At 37.7% G+C, this 14,821-nt stretch overlaps 1 protein-coding gene across 1 annotated transcript in view; it reads left to right on the plus strand.

The window, feature by feature from the left end:
• NBEAL1 (neurobeachin-like 1) overlaps positions 1-14,821 on the plus strand; it is a gene marked incomplete at its 5' end in the record, with an annotated part of 56,599 nt that overhangs the window by 25,484 nt on the left and 16,294 nt on the right. The window contains 17 exon segments of the mRNA XM_010156591.1: positions 55-157; positions 837-993; positions 1,587-1,745; positions 2,054-2,213; positions 2,480-2,568; positions 3,521-4,102; positions 4,685-4,860; positions 5,240-5,393; positions 7,321-7,449; positions 8,314-8,619; positions 8,727-8,876; positions 9,855-10,012; positions 10,566-10,690; positions 11,575-11,701; positions 12,717-12,865; positions 13,530-13,663; positions 13,948-14,049. Coding sequence (XP_010154893.1) covers positions 55-157; positions 837-993; positions 1,587-1,745; positions 2,054-2,213; positions 2,480-2,568; positions 3,521-4,102; positions 4,685-4,860; positions 5,240-5,393; positions 7,321-7,449; positions 8,314-8,619; positions 8,727-8,876; positions 9,855-10,012; positions 10,566-10,690; positions 11,575-11,701; positions 12,717-12,865; positions 13,530-13,663; positions 13,948-14,049 — 2,960 coding nt within the window.

A 14,821-nucleotide genomic window follows, 5' to 3' on the forward strand; every position in this document is an offset into this window, starting at 1 on the left:
ATTCACTTGACATAAATCTTTATCTAGGTTCTAATAGAAAACTTTATGTTGTAGGGCATATACAATATCTTTCTACAATCATCAAAGACAGCAGAAGACTCTTCAGAAAGAAATATGGTGTACAGTTTCTTCTAGACACACTGAGGATTTATTATGGGTATGAGTGTTACCTTTACTAACTCCTCCTCATTTATTGTATGTGCTGGGTTTTTTTTTCCCCATCACCCTAGTGACAAAATCAGTAAATAAAACTGCAGGTTGGTTTTTGATGGTTAATTTTTTTTCCATTTGACTTGTTACTTTTCCTTGACTTTTATTTTTATGTTAGGATATAGGATTATATAAAGTTTATGTCAGTGATACTGGAAATGCTCGGAAAAGTCATTATAATTACAAAATCGAAGGACTTGTTATCAACAATGCAAGTTAAGTCATAGGTAATTACCATTATGAAAAGAGAGGGTGTTTATAATTTTAAGCCATTTTGTTCTTTTATATCCTTGCAGAATTTGAAGTAGGACTTTGTTCAGAATTTAAAATCTTAGCTTTCAGTCTTAGTGATTTATACTGACTTATGAGTATAATTACATAATTTAGGAAGATTGGCTAGAGACCTTGCTCTTTAGAGGGTGGGAGGGGGGAACCTGAAATCCTGACCTGTATCCAGATCAGCACTAGTCTACATTTCAGGGCTTTTATAGACTTGCTAAGTCTGATCTACTATTGCTTATTCGATTGCCTTACTTTGGTAAAAATTGATAGGTTGTACCATGAAATGTGGGTAATGAGTCATGAAGAACTTCCTTAGGTTGCTTTTCTTGTCTGTTGGTGTATAGGAATTGCTGTAAAGACAGTGATTTGGCTCCTGATGACCTGAGAACAATACGGACATCCCTCTATGGACTCATCAAATATTTCCTGAGCAAAGGTGGGACACATGAAGAAATACAGAGCATCGTAGGATACATAGCGGCCACCAGTGAAGAGGAGCAGGTATGCCATATGACATAAATGCATAGTTCAAACTGTTCATGTTTTGGTTTTGTTTCTTGGGGTTTAGAAATCCTAAGTGCTTAAAAGAGAGGGAACAAAAAAAGAAAAAGACCACATGCAAAGTGTTACTTAATGCGTAGTTTTGATTAGATGTAGCTGAGGCTGGTTACAGAAGCACACCAGAAACGACAGAGTGCTCTGCAGCTGGCCATATTTTTACCAGTTATTTTTTCCCCTGGAGAGGTCAGAAAACAAACAATGTGTAATAGTGTCATTAAAGTTCTCCTGGTTTACCAAACCAAATGAATTGGACTTCAACTGATCAGAAGTTGTAATGATGTGGCTTCCGTTTTGTAGGTATCAACAGAACTTGATCTTCCTTTGTAGCTCTAATTACGGTCTGATATATATGTTCTGTATATGCAAAACATGTATCCAAACAAATCTAATTTTAAATGCAGCAATACTGAGCAGAAAAAAATGCCTGTTTTTAACAAGCACAAGGTAAAATTTAAAAGCAAAGGCAATTTTCCCCAATCATAGCATGAAATCTGAATGAACTGTGGATTAATTTGTTTGTCTTAATTTTGTAGCTCTGTGGAATTTTGGAGGTTCTCTTCAGCCTACTTCATTCCAGCCCAACCCCAGACCAGCTTTTTTTATTGCTTTTTGAACCAGGGAATGCTGATATTCTTTACGCTCTGTTGTTGCATCAGAGGTACTCTGACAGGCTTAGAGAACTTGTGTTCAAGGTAATGAATTGAATTACATGTTCTTAAATTAATCAATTTATCATAAATTTGTATTTGTCAGTGTTCTGACTGCAGAAGTGTATGCAGTTGCAAAGATACTAATCATCCAAGTTTTAATTTTTACTTCTCTCTTGAAGTAAAGTATTGGGATCTTGAAAAAAACCTGAAAGAGTCCGTGTTGTTTGAATTGTCCTACAAAGTAAACTTTAAAAACAGTAGAGCAGCGTGTTATATAATACACAACTGAACTTAAGAGGTCTGGGTGCTCCCTTTTGTTTATTTTGCATTTGTGCGTACTTTTTTTGCAGATTGTGGAAGAGATGCTGAAATGTACTAAAGTTTATGAACGTAGTAAGCACCGTATGAGACTCAGAGAAGTTGGATACTCTGGGCTGGGGCTCCTTCTGAATGAATCATCGGTTACTGTTTCTCTTATTAAAAACCTTCTTAACCAAGTTCTGTGTGCAGGTAATTAGCAAGTGTGTACCCCGTTAGTAAACTCCTGTTGCTCAGAGGCAAACGCATTTGTTCAGGAAAACCAGAGCCGTTACCTTACGGAGCTGTTCCATTTGAAGTTCCCGTTAGTCTCAGCTAACGTTTTCTTTGTTTGCTGAAGTTTTTTACCATTACTACCCCTGGATGTGGAGGTGACCTCCAAGGCAATTTTTAGTATTTAGCTGTTGCATTCTCTTGCATGATACCATTTGTGTTTGTTTTTTCTTTCTCCCCTACAGATCCTGCTGTGAATTATAAAGATCTCATAGCTGTAGTGCATCTGGCTCATAGATCAGATATAAACATGAGAGTGGTTATCTGTAGAAAGGTTAGTTGTCTTCTTTAAGTCTGGAATACTGTCCTTCAAGCCCATAAGGTATAGAGTGTGATATTTATGTGAGAGACAGTAGTGGTATTTGTTGCTTAGCAATGACTTACGTTAAAAATGAAGCCCATCTGTCACTTAATGTTGAATTTTGTGTTTAAGTCCTTTAAAAAAAAAAAAAAACCAAACCAAAAAGCAAAGCCTCTATCATAATTCTCAAATAGCTTGTATTTTCTACAGGTTAGAGTTGGTAGACTCCTTGAGTTACAGAGTTTTCTCAAAGGATGCTTAAGACCATGATCACAGCTTTGATTTCCTAATATGTTCTTTTGATAGAACGTGTTATGGTTTGAAAGAGTGGTTGTGGCTGCAGGGAAGAGATAGGGAAGAAGCAGTGACTTTTTCCTAAACTGAACTCTCTGGTGCGTATCACTGGAATTAGTAGTATTGAATGTAGCTCTGAGGCACGATGTTGTCTGTTAAGGCTTCTCAAAGTGAAAAATGTGAAACGATGATATATACTACTGGTAATGAATACTGTAGCTTTCTTCATTTTATCTATTTAATAGTTCCTAATCAAGTGTATTTTCTTTTCTAGATTGTCTTGTTTTGTAGACCACTGGGCTGAATAGGTTTATTTGTTGTGATAACTGGCTTTTGCAGGCATTGTTGCAGAAGAGTGGCTGAAATACAAAGACTTATCAGTATGCTTTGATAGCCTCTTTTCTCTTGTGCTGAGAATTTTTTTTTTTTATTCAAATATATATATTTCTAATGAGAAAAAAAATTTGTGGCACTTTTGCTTTTTATTAACCATTTGTGGCTCTCTTACAAGGTTCTAGAATAAACGCAAAAAAGTAGTAAGATATTAAAACATCTAATTGAAAAACTAGAATGAATGCGGTTACAAGCTAAAATTAATGTGTAGGTATGGGATATCTTCTCCTATCCTTAGGTTTTGCACCTTTTACATTCCCAATTGGATGCAGCCCACCAGATTTCTCAGCAGCTGGGCTGGCAGGACACTTTGATTAGACTGTTCCTGAAAGAAAGCACAGAGGTCCGTGTTGGCTTTAGAGAGAACAGGGCTGATTTCTCAGGGGAAGAGGAAAAAAAACCTCCTGCAGAAGAACTTCAGAAACATCAACCTGATAAGACAGAGGGAGACAAAACTGGCAGCTTTGCATCTGTTAATGGTCTGTTTGATCAGTGGAGTTTAGAAGACAACAAATCCCTGGATGTGCCTGCTCATTTCTCTGGTATGCCACTGGAAGATGCCTCCACAGCAGAGATATCTTTTAGGTCAGAGGACCGAGAAGAATTGTGGCACAGCAACCCTTCTCATTTGAGTTTAGATCTGTCCAGTATTGACTCTTATGAATCGGCTGACATGGTGAATCAGATGACAGATAGCCAGCCTAGCACACCATCACCTGTAGAGAACACAAAACCATTCTCTGGGCAGCCTGACAAAGAGCTGGATGTTACAAATGTTACGGACTTCACCGCTGATCTTTCATTATTTGAAAAACAAGGAGTAAGTAATTCACTCCCCTGATGTGGTTAATTTCTCTGAATGTCTGCAATTCCTTATTATTTTTGTAATCTCCCTGATGCATAAGTATTGTCCTTTTGTTTGTTTGGTTGGTTTTTTCCCCCTCCTATCTTCCAAGAGGAAAGCTCTTTTATAGTGAGTAGGGGTACATCCTTTTCTAATGTGTCTTCTTTCTTTGGTTGTCTAGTTGGAATAGCTTCTTTTATAAAAAAAACACACCTACAAAGAAAGAAAAAACGTACAAACTTCTCCCCCGCCCCTTTCTATATTTCAGTGTCCTTTATCTTCAAGAGGAGGCATCGAGCAGACTTGCTGTGAAAAATACCCAGGGTAGCTAAAGATCAGGTTGAAATAATGATGTAGAAGTCAAGTCAGCATGTATTACAACATACAAGCAAGCCGAAGTGTTGTATAGTTGCGTTTTCATGTATTTAGCAATTGGACTTCAGACTGCACAGTTTTCAAAAATGCTGAAATATGCAGGCATAGGGACTGCTATGAACAAGAAATGTTTTGAGGGTTTTCTAGACTAGAAGGGCTGTAAATATTTCTCTTCTTTTGCAGGGGGGTGATAATGAACTCGTACAGTTACTTACAGACATCCTACTGTGTATAATGTGGAAAGGCATTGAAAAATCTGATGATGCTGCTTGGATTGAGAGAGGACAGGTGTTTTCTGCACTGACCAAACTGGGGGTATCTAATGTGTTGCTGCGACCTTCTGATGAAATAAAACTCAAGTGAGTGTACAGTTCAAGGACGGGTTCTTTCATCCCTTTTGAGGAAAACCAGAAGACATAAGGGGCATTAGTGAATATCGGAAGGGGTGGGTGTTTCCCAACAGGATGATATACTTTTCTTTGCTCTCCCTTCTTATACTGTCTAAAGTATATTCCACTACCTATTTGATAGTGTCATGTGGCCATAAAGTTTTGAAACCCTTTCGCTCACTGCTTTCATAAGCTTATCAAAATCTCTTACCTCCTTGGCTTATCAAGAAGACAACAGTTATGCCACTGCTGACTAAGAGATTCAATTAAATACCTCATTGGATTTTTTTTAAATCCACTTAGATTTAGAACATGTAATAATTACCTTGGGATTTTGTTTTCCATGCAGCTTGCTGGAGAAGATGTTAGAATGGTCTGTCACTGATAACAGAGATTCTAAAGCTCTCCCTACACATGCTGAAAATGCCTTCAAGCTCTTGCTAATTGTACAAGATTTCCTGCAGGCAGAAGGACTAGTTAATTCAAATTTATGGACAGAAAAGGTACAGTAACTGCATAATGGGTGTACTGTATGTAGGCTGAAGTAGTAATGAGAAAGTTGTCAGCTTGGATACTTTCATCTCTTCTAGTTATATGTTTTTAAACTAAAAATATTACAGAGTAAGGGTTCTTAATGGAGTGGATTAGATTGCCCCTTAATGAGTAAAAATGTGAGAATACTTTCCACTGGGAATATAGTTAATTTTGCAAATTAAGTCGGCCTATACGCGGTACTCGGTTGAAAATCCAGGTCTCTCCAGACTGGAGAAATGTAGGAGCTAATGAAACAATGTCAGGTGTAGCCTAAGAAGATTTTGCACCATCTGTCAGCATGTATGACTCATTGTGTGCATCCTGAATAAAAGACCAGCCAAAACTCTGCTCTCCGTTGCAAGCTAAGAACTGTTGCATTTGGTGTTTAACTCGTGTTGGAGTTTCAACATGATTTTGTGCATATGTATGCAAATGGCTGAATTTTATATATCAGAGTCAGAAACAGGAGGCCTGAGGAAGAAAATGACTAGCAAAGACAATAACGAGTAAAGCAGCTTTCTGTCATCTGGCTTTTTCTCCTGCCTTCTTGATGTGTATGTTGTAGGCACCTCTAATTTGTCTCAACATCTGTGTAACTTCTGGCAGTGGTCCTGCTTCCTTTGCTGTCTGAGGTGTCATTGCTTTTCCATTTTTCAAGGCTAAAGGGGAGAGGTATTATATGGAAGCCATCATTATGTCATGATGAATCCTTAAAAAAATAGATCAGTTTTTAAGGCTACTTTTTTTGAGGTGGGGAGAAAAAGTGTAATGTTAAGAAGCATCAACACAATAATTCCTAAGCTGTTCTTCAAAATGCCTGCTTATAAGCGAACGTAACTTAATCTTAAAGATTTAATTGTTTGTTTGTAAAAAGCCTCCTCTTGGTAAAAGCTTTGACTTTTGTTGTGATCTGGTTTTATGAAATCTAAATAGAAATGAGATCTGAACATTGGAGCAGTGAGTGTTGTGCCTACTGCCAACACTGAATTAAAAATAACGGTATATTTTAGAAATGATCTTCCACTGTGCCTGGGGAGAATTTAAAGTACCTTAATATTCTAAGCAGGACAGCTTTCAGTCTGCCACTGAAGTGTTCATGTGATTCTGGGCCTTAACAAAAGAATGATTTTTACATTTGAGTGATTTATTAGGGAACGTGCCAAGGTATATTAATTTTAAGCAAACATGGCTGGATAGTGAAATGTGCACTCTGCCTTGTGAATACCTACCTTTCACACGGCAGGTATCACTTCTGGTATCACAATACTGACAGAAATGAGTGCTTCCTAATTTTTTTAATTATATCTTTAAAGGACATTTATAGTTGTTATGAAGACTTGAACTTTTTCAAATGGTGTATTTTGGAGAGAAGCCTTCTGTTTAGGAAAGAAGTTTTCCTTTTCAGGGCACTGTGCATATAGCTGTTGCTGGTAATTATACTAGCGTTACACTCAAATAATTTAAAATATAACACAAAAGAAAGAAAGAAAATCCTGTGTACACTGAACCCAGAAATTGCAAGGTGGTGTGGAATCTGTGCTATTAGTAATAGTGCCTTTTCAATTGTAGTAATCCTGCTCATGGAGTGTCTAACTTTTCTTTGAAAATGGCATTTAAAGGAGATAAATTATAGGAAAAAAATAAGCATATATACTGTATGCTGGTTTGGCTTTATTCGGGAGAGATACTTGAGTTAACATATTGGCTAGATAGATTTTTATAGTTGGAAATTGTTTCAAATTACTGGTTTAACTGCAGTGTTCTGGGATAATTTTCTGGATTTGGGTAAGTTAGAAGTGTGAACACAGCCTCTTCTTTAGCTCTTTGAAATTATTGTCTCTCCAGCTGCTGTAGCTGTTAATTTTATTTCATGCAAATCTTCTGTTTTTACAATAGCTCTTGGAAGAACTGGTGACTCTCATGGACAGCCTGTCAGTCTGGTACTCTGCAGGCCTAGAAGCAGCCAGGCTTTCCCAGGTGCAAGTCCAGTTGCTCCTTGGATTCATTGCACAAGATAACTTACAGGTTTGTTGCAAATTTTTGCAAGTGGCTTTGTGTTTGAAGTGTATGTGTGGTGTAACTGTTGTGGTTTATGGGAAAGGTGCTCATACTGGTAAGCAGACTGGTGGCAGTCCTTCATCCTTCTCTACAGAAGATATTTGATTGGTTCTGACCATTTGCAAATTTAGTCTACTGTGTGCATCACTCGAGCATGAGAAAGAGGTAGAGAACAAGCTGTTTGAAGGTGGGACTGTGTAGCCACTAGTAAGATACCGATGCTGATTGTAACATTTTATTTCTGCCATAAAATAGATCTATTAGTGGTTTCAGTTTTACGTACATCTGGTGCATGTGAACACCTGGGCTGTTCTGCCAAATCACCATTTGAAAGAATGTTAGCAGAGCTGGCCCTGGAATGTCAGCCCTTCAGTAAGGCCAGAGGTTGTTGGGTACGTGATTGTCTTAATGCAGCTGTGTGACTTTGGCACTGCAGCTGAATCTGGTTTGGTCATCGCAGGATGAATAAGTGAGCAATGCTGGTATTTGATGCATGTGTGCCTTCAGGCTACCTGGGATGCTCAAAACTACTACTTTGAGGGTTGCATTCATATGGGTTTAAATTGAAAGTGGGGAGGTTTAGATCAGATATCAGGGAGAAGTTCTTCACAGAGAGGTTGGTGAGGCACTGGAACAGGTTGCCCAGAGAACCTGTGGATGCCCCATCCCTGGAATTGTTCAAGGCCAGGCTGGGTGAGGCTTTGGGCAACCTGGTCTAGTGAAGGGTGTCCCTGCCCATGGCAGGGGGGTTGGAACCAGATGATCTTTAAGGTCCCTTCCAACCCAAACCATTCTGTGATTCTGTGACTTTTATTTGTGTTGTCTGTGTAGGTCTGTGCTATGGCAGCAGCCAAACTAAACACCCTCCTTCAGACCAAAGTAATCGAGAGCCAGCCTGAAGCATGCTACCTCTTGGGAAAGCTGGAAGGCATCTTGAGTAGGTCAATTGAAGAGAAGACAGAAACTTACTCATTTTTGATTCCCCTTGTTCGGACATTGGTGTCCAAGACTTATGAACTTCTCTTCATGAACCTGCATCTCCCTTCATTGCCTCCTACCAATGGCAGCCCATCTTTCTTTGAGGATTTTCAGGAATACTGCAGCTCTGATGAATGGCAGGTTTATATTGACAAATATGTAAGTAGTAGATTCTTCTTGTATCATTCCCCCCCCTCATTTTAGCCATGAAAACAGGAACTCGTTCAGAAATCACTCTGTGCTTTGTTTTGTTTTGGTGGAACCAGATTATTCCAAATATGAAGCAGTATGAAGAGAATTCATTCAGACATGATCATGAGCAGATGGCACTTTATTGGAAAGATTGTTATGAAGCATTTATGGTGAACACGCACAAGCGAGACCGGGAGAGAGGAGAAAGTAAGCTTAAATTTCAGGTAAGTGTTTGAGTGCCTGCAAGTTTCTCTTAGAACTAGAGTTGTAGAACTTAGAATTGCCTTCTGGAAGGTGGAGATACTGAATTCCAGAATGATCCAATTGAAAAGATTGCAGGCAGGTTAATTTTTGTCTATGATTTTATGGGCAATGTGGCTGTATACACTTGTAGGATATGCTTTTTAATTCTATTTTTTCCTGTTTGAGAGTCTTACCTGTAGGCAGAGTTATTTCAGGACAGTAGCCTTTTCTCATAGTACAGCAACCTAGAATTATGCTCAGCAATAAGCTGCATTTTCTTTTACTCTGATTTATGTTTTGTAGTATTAAAACCTCTTCTCCATTATAAGATGAGTCAGTGTGGCTTGTTGTTGGGGGGTGTGTGTGTGGTGGTTTTTTAACCCAATTTCAATACAATGAAAACATTTAAAACAGTGAACTGTTCCTATTTAATGTGTGGAAAAATTATTTCTGAACTAATGTTTCTGTATAAGGTCCAGACTAAGTTTAAGCATTAGAATTAACTGGTAATTACAGGAAATATCACATCTAAGTTACATTTCTCTTGTTTTCCCTTTGTCTTAATAAGGATCCTTGTGGTAAGTCTTTCTTACTCAAGTAGCTGAAGGAAGAATAAAATGAGTTGCATTCTGGAATATCAGAATTTAAAGAAGTGTCCTACCTATTATAATAGGATTTGCCATACTGATGACTTTCTGTTGGTGAAACATTGCTTTCATATGGATTCAACATTGATAATGTTTTCCTCACATCTCTAAGTCGAAGTTTGGTGCCATTTCTTCTATACTAAGCTTTTAAAAATTTCTCTCACAAGCATTACCTTAAATTTTCAGAAGTTTTTACTGCTAAACCTTTTTTTTGTTCCTTCTTAATTTCTGAGAATTCTTGCAAGCCACAAGACTGTGTTTTCAAAGGTCAGAATTATTTCAGTGGTAGATTTATTTTTAATGGTCTTTCAGGAGCATTTTGTGGAACCATTCAGCAGAAAGGCTCGACAGGAAAATCTGCGATACAACAGTATGCTAAAGCAGCTTAATAGTCAACATGCAGCTACACTGAGACAGTGGAGAGCAGCTCAGCTTTACTTGTTCTCTGAACGTGGTCCTTGGTCTGAAATGTAAGAGTGAAGTTCTTAAATCAAACCGTATATGATGCTTAAAAGGAATTTGCCAACATGACTGTTTCATATGGTTAGACCTTGTCAAACTGACTCTAATACCCATTTTTTGAGATGTGAAGTTAATATTTAATGCATCTCTTAAAAGATTTTCTGCATTTTATTATCAAAATGCAAAGTTTGAAGTGTAGTGCTGAGCTAGTTACCTGTGAGTTTTTATACATTAAGCTGATTTCAGTTTAAAATAATATATTCTGTCTTAGCTATTGGAGAAGTTCTTGATGAAGATTTTTTAAGTCTTCTAATTGTCATTAAGTGAAAGTGTAAACAATTGGATACATTTCAGTAGATATAAATGCTGTTTACAAAGTTCTTTAGGATGATCACACCTGCAATATGAAATAAAAAATTAAAGCAGTTTACTGCTTCTATGTTTTACAGTGTATAAGCTGATGACCAGTATTTTTCTAAACAGGTACTCTTTTGTAATCAGTTCATTCATATAGGTCCTTACCTTTTTTAACTATTTTAATGAATATTCTTCTTTTCCTAGGAAACAGCATCCTCTTCACTGGAAACTTTCAAATGTGGAAAATTTTTCACGTATGAGACTAAAACTAGTGCAGAATTACAACTTCAACTCTCATCAGGATGCTAGTGACCTGAGAGATAATTTAGGTAAAGTGGTATTGTATTTGCTATTTCACTTGAGTTTCTTCAGTCTTTATAGAAGAAAAATACAATTGATTCCTTGTATTTAAGAATCAGTGTATGGTAGATAATAAAATCTTTATTTTTCTTCATTTCCCCTATCGTACAATGTGCAACATGAGTGGCGCATTGACCTGAAACAGCATCTTATTACCGAGTAGAATTCGTTTTCCCTTGTTCGTTGTGTTTTTGTTGGGGGGGGGGGGGGGGGAAATGTGTAACTCGTTTGTTTTAAAGTAAGCAGTCACATAGCTTTCTTGCATAAGATTATTCTTTCCAGAAAAGGAAGCAATAAGATCACAATAAGCTGGTAGTTTTTGTTTAAAATCTTTTAGAGCTTATGATTAAAATGTGTAGATACGAAGTGCTTTGCTTCAGACATGTGCCAAACAGCTGAGTTAGTGGTGTGAACTGCTCTTTAAGTTAGGTGTAATAGATATCAAAAACCAAACCAAAAAAAACCCAACATACTGTTAAATCCAAGTAAGCAGAAGAAAACCCCAAAACCCCAAATGCAGTGTATTTCCATAAAATCTGTGTGCTTTAACAGTGTCTAGCAGAACACTGAAAAATACTTTATTTGAAATGTCCACATCAGAATTCAGTTTCAGATTTTCTCATGTGTTTGTCTAGGCGTTTTATGTTGCTATAATTTGACATATTTTAGTGTAGTTCAGGGAGTATATTTAGTTTTCTACTTGCCCCCAGAAGTATTTTAGAAATTTGATTGGTTCTTACTCAGTTAAAACCAACATTCAAAAAGAGAAGATATACTCCAAAGGAGTTATACTCAGTATTGGACTTCCAAAAGCGTTGCATCAAAAAACTTACTGAGCTGAAATGTCCTATAGGTGCACACCAGACACAGCCTTCTAGTGAGTCTCTGCTTCTGGAGGTGGTGAAGCAGGTGAAAGTGAGTGACTTGGAAGATGATATTCTTGAACTACCAGAAGAAGACACAGCAGCCAGTTCAAATTTGTAAGTACAGTGGAATGGAACAGTTGAAATTTGTTTCTGTGCTAGATATAAGGAGTGAGAAACAACTTCAGGGAGTTGATTAGCATACAAATCTTCCCTCTTTCTTTGTCTGGCTTTAACAATCCAATCCAGGGCTTTGTAGTAGTTTTGAACCGCAGAAAGATTGCTGTTGTATTTATCGTTGTCAACAATGAGACATGAAGAACCGCAGGGAATAGAAGGCAGAGATTTGTTAGTGATTCACCACTCACAGTTGGTTTGAAGCTGAAGCTACAGTACTGTTGAGGTTTTCTGCTATGTATGTTGTTTATAATTCTCAAGAGGTGGTCTGCCCTGTGAGGGCATAGATCACACTGGAACTGGCTCTTGTCCATGGATGCCAGGGCCATTCCCAATACCATCGGCTGCATAACATGGATGTTTGGTTGGCAGTCATCTGCTGGGGTACCCTGTGCTTAAGAGCTTTCCAAAGGGAAGACCTGCTGTGCTTCTTCGTGTCACTTGTGTGACTTTAAGAAAGGAGAGAGGGGGGAAGTAGCAAATGCTTCACTCTGGTACTGGACATGTGATGTGTGTGCATCTGTGTGTGTCTATGCTGTTGAAGGCCAGTAGAGGTGTGGCACTTTGAGTGATACAGGTGCATTTTCTTGTACCTTGAAGGTTATTAAATGCTTGCTTGGGATGTGTCATATTTATAGGCTTCTGAGCAACCATTACTTCGAATACTCCCAAAGATAACTTTAGTCACGTGAACCAGGACTTAGGTCTGCTCTGGGCCAGAGAATTTAAGCGATTAAATGAGAAGGGAAATGCAGTCTCATGTTTTCATACTTCAACGAAGGTGAAGTCCATTGCACCTGAGACTGAAATATCAAGCCTGAGGAGTGATAATTCATTCACGTTGTACTTTTAATGCCATTTAGATTTGATTCTTTTCTGAACTGTACTCTTACCAGCTACCTGAGCAACTGTATAATCTACCCAACCCCTGTAACACTGATTGGTATTTTTGTAGGGATGAGAAGGATGAGCAAAGTCAGAAAGAAAAACTAATATTGTCTGAAGACTGTGAACTTATTACAGTAATTGATGTGATACCTGGCAGGCTGGAGATCACTACTCAGCACATCTATTTTTTTGATGGTAGCACTGAAAAAGAGGAAGGTGAGCATGATCAGTATCTCTTTCTTTTCACTGCAGCTCAGCATTCTGGTTTCACCAGTCTGAGTTTGTTGGGGTTTTTTTGAGTGAGTGTCAAACTCATTGGAAAGAGACAAGTTCTGGATCTGTACTTAAAAATGCTGCTTAAATGGCACGTCCCTGTTTTCCCTGACAAATAATGTTTCACTCATACGTTGATTAAAAAGTAGCAGTATGTAAACATTAATAATCTATATTAATTTAGTGAACTTCAATAGAATATACACAGTTAAGTATGAAAACAATGAACTGTAATGTTTGACCAATAATGGTAAGATTTCAAAAACAATGTATCAAGAAGTTGGCCTTCGGGGAATTCTAAACTTAAAAGTTTCAACTTGACCCTGTTTAAGAAAGCAATGGGGTTTAGTTCATATTTTCGTCAGCAGAATATATTTATAATGTGTCTTTGATCAGAAAGCAAAACCATCAGGTATTTCCTTCTGCCTTTTTCTTTCAGCAGAGCAATAGCTGAAGTTGGTATTTTACTAGCAAAATGGTTAATCAGGCCACATTCCTAGAAAACGCGAATTTTGTAACTCTGGGGTGATTGCAAAGGATACAGAGTTATGTGTATGTGAGAAGTGTTTGATACATTCTAAGTCAGTAATCAAACTGCTTTCCCTAGGGGTAGGTTTTGATTTCAAATGGCACCTTTCTCAAATCCGAGAGATACATTTGCGTCGGTACAACCTCAGGAGGTCAGCTTTGGAGATCTTCCTTACAGATCAAACCAACTATTTCCTTAACTTCAATAAGGAGGTATGGGTTTCACAAATGTCCTGATTTGTATGGCATCTACATCCTTTGATTTGTGTAGCATCTACACAGGGGAAAAAAAAATCACTTCATAACGTGTTGCCTTTATCTTGTAACTCAAGAGTGTCACATCCGTCCATGTCCAAATGTTTCATGCAGCAAGAGATAGAAATGCTTGAAAGTATAACTGTGTTCCATTTATTTCACATCTTAATTAGCAGAGAAGTTGTTTACTTGTCAGCTTCAAACTCCAGAATAATATTTTTATTAATGCTGTTTTCTAACAGGTACGAAACAAAGTATATAGTCGAATATTGTCACTGCGTTCTCCAAATATTTCTGGGACCAGATCTCCGCAGGAACTTTTTAAAGCTTCAGGTTTGATGCAGGTAAAAGACTTGAGCATAAATGTAGTCTAGAGCATTCCTCTATTTCTTGAAGGAGTCTGTGGAAGGTCCTGGACTACTGATTTTATTTCCACCTCACCCAGTGTTTAGATGGGAACTGCCAGCTGCGTACCCTCAGTCTGGCCCCTGAACTTTCACATGCACGTTTTTAGAACTGTGATGTTCTGTGTTTTACAGTAATGGAGGTACATGGATAGAGCCAGACTCTGTTGATATGATTGTGACAAGTGTTCCGACAAGAATGGAAAACGTGTAGCAGCCTTGCTTCTGTTTTTAGTTTGTGATCTGAAGTGCAGGTTTTAGAACTTCCTTCGCTACATGTGCAAATAACTTTCCCTGCTACCTTTTAAAGATGAGGCTTTCAATGAGAAGATTAAGCGGGAAATATGATATTAAGAGAATTAGTAATATTGGTATAAAAGGAAAATATCAAAATGTTTATAGAGTGTCCCTGCCCATGGCAGGGGTTGAAACTAGATGATCTTGAAGATCCCTTCCAACCCAAACCATTCTATGATTCTATGAATATGGTTAGGTGGTTTTTAAATGTAGCAAATGTATTTTTATCTTCCATCTCTTTATGCCACAATTACTATTTTCTCTGAGGGAGGAAGCTTTTCAATATTTTAAAATATTGGACATACTTTATTTTTTGTTTACAACAGCTTTTATCATTAGGGAATTATAACTAGAGAAAATATTGTCCATAATGAAAGGGCTCCATCGCACTGCGGACAGATAGTGAGCCCTTCTG

The sequence above is a fragment of the Eurypyga helias genome, unplaced genomic scaffold (assembly GCF_000690775.1).
Source record: "Eurypyga helias isolate BGI_N326 unplaced genomic scaffold, ASM69077v1 scaffold13818, whole genome shotgun sequence".
Lineage (NCBI taxonomy): Eukaryota > Metazoa > Chordata > Aves > Eurypygiformes > Eurypygidae > Eurypyga > Eurypyga helias.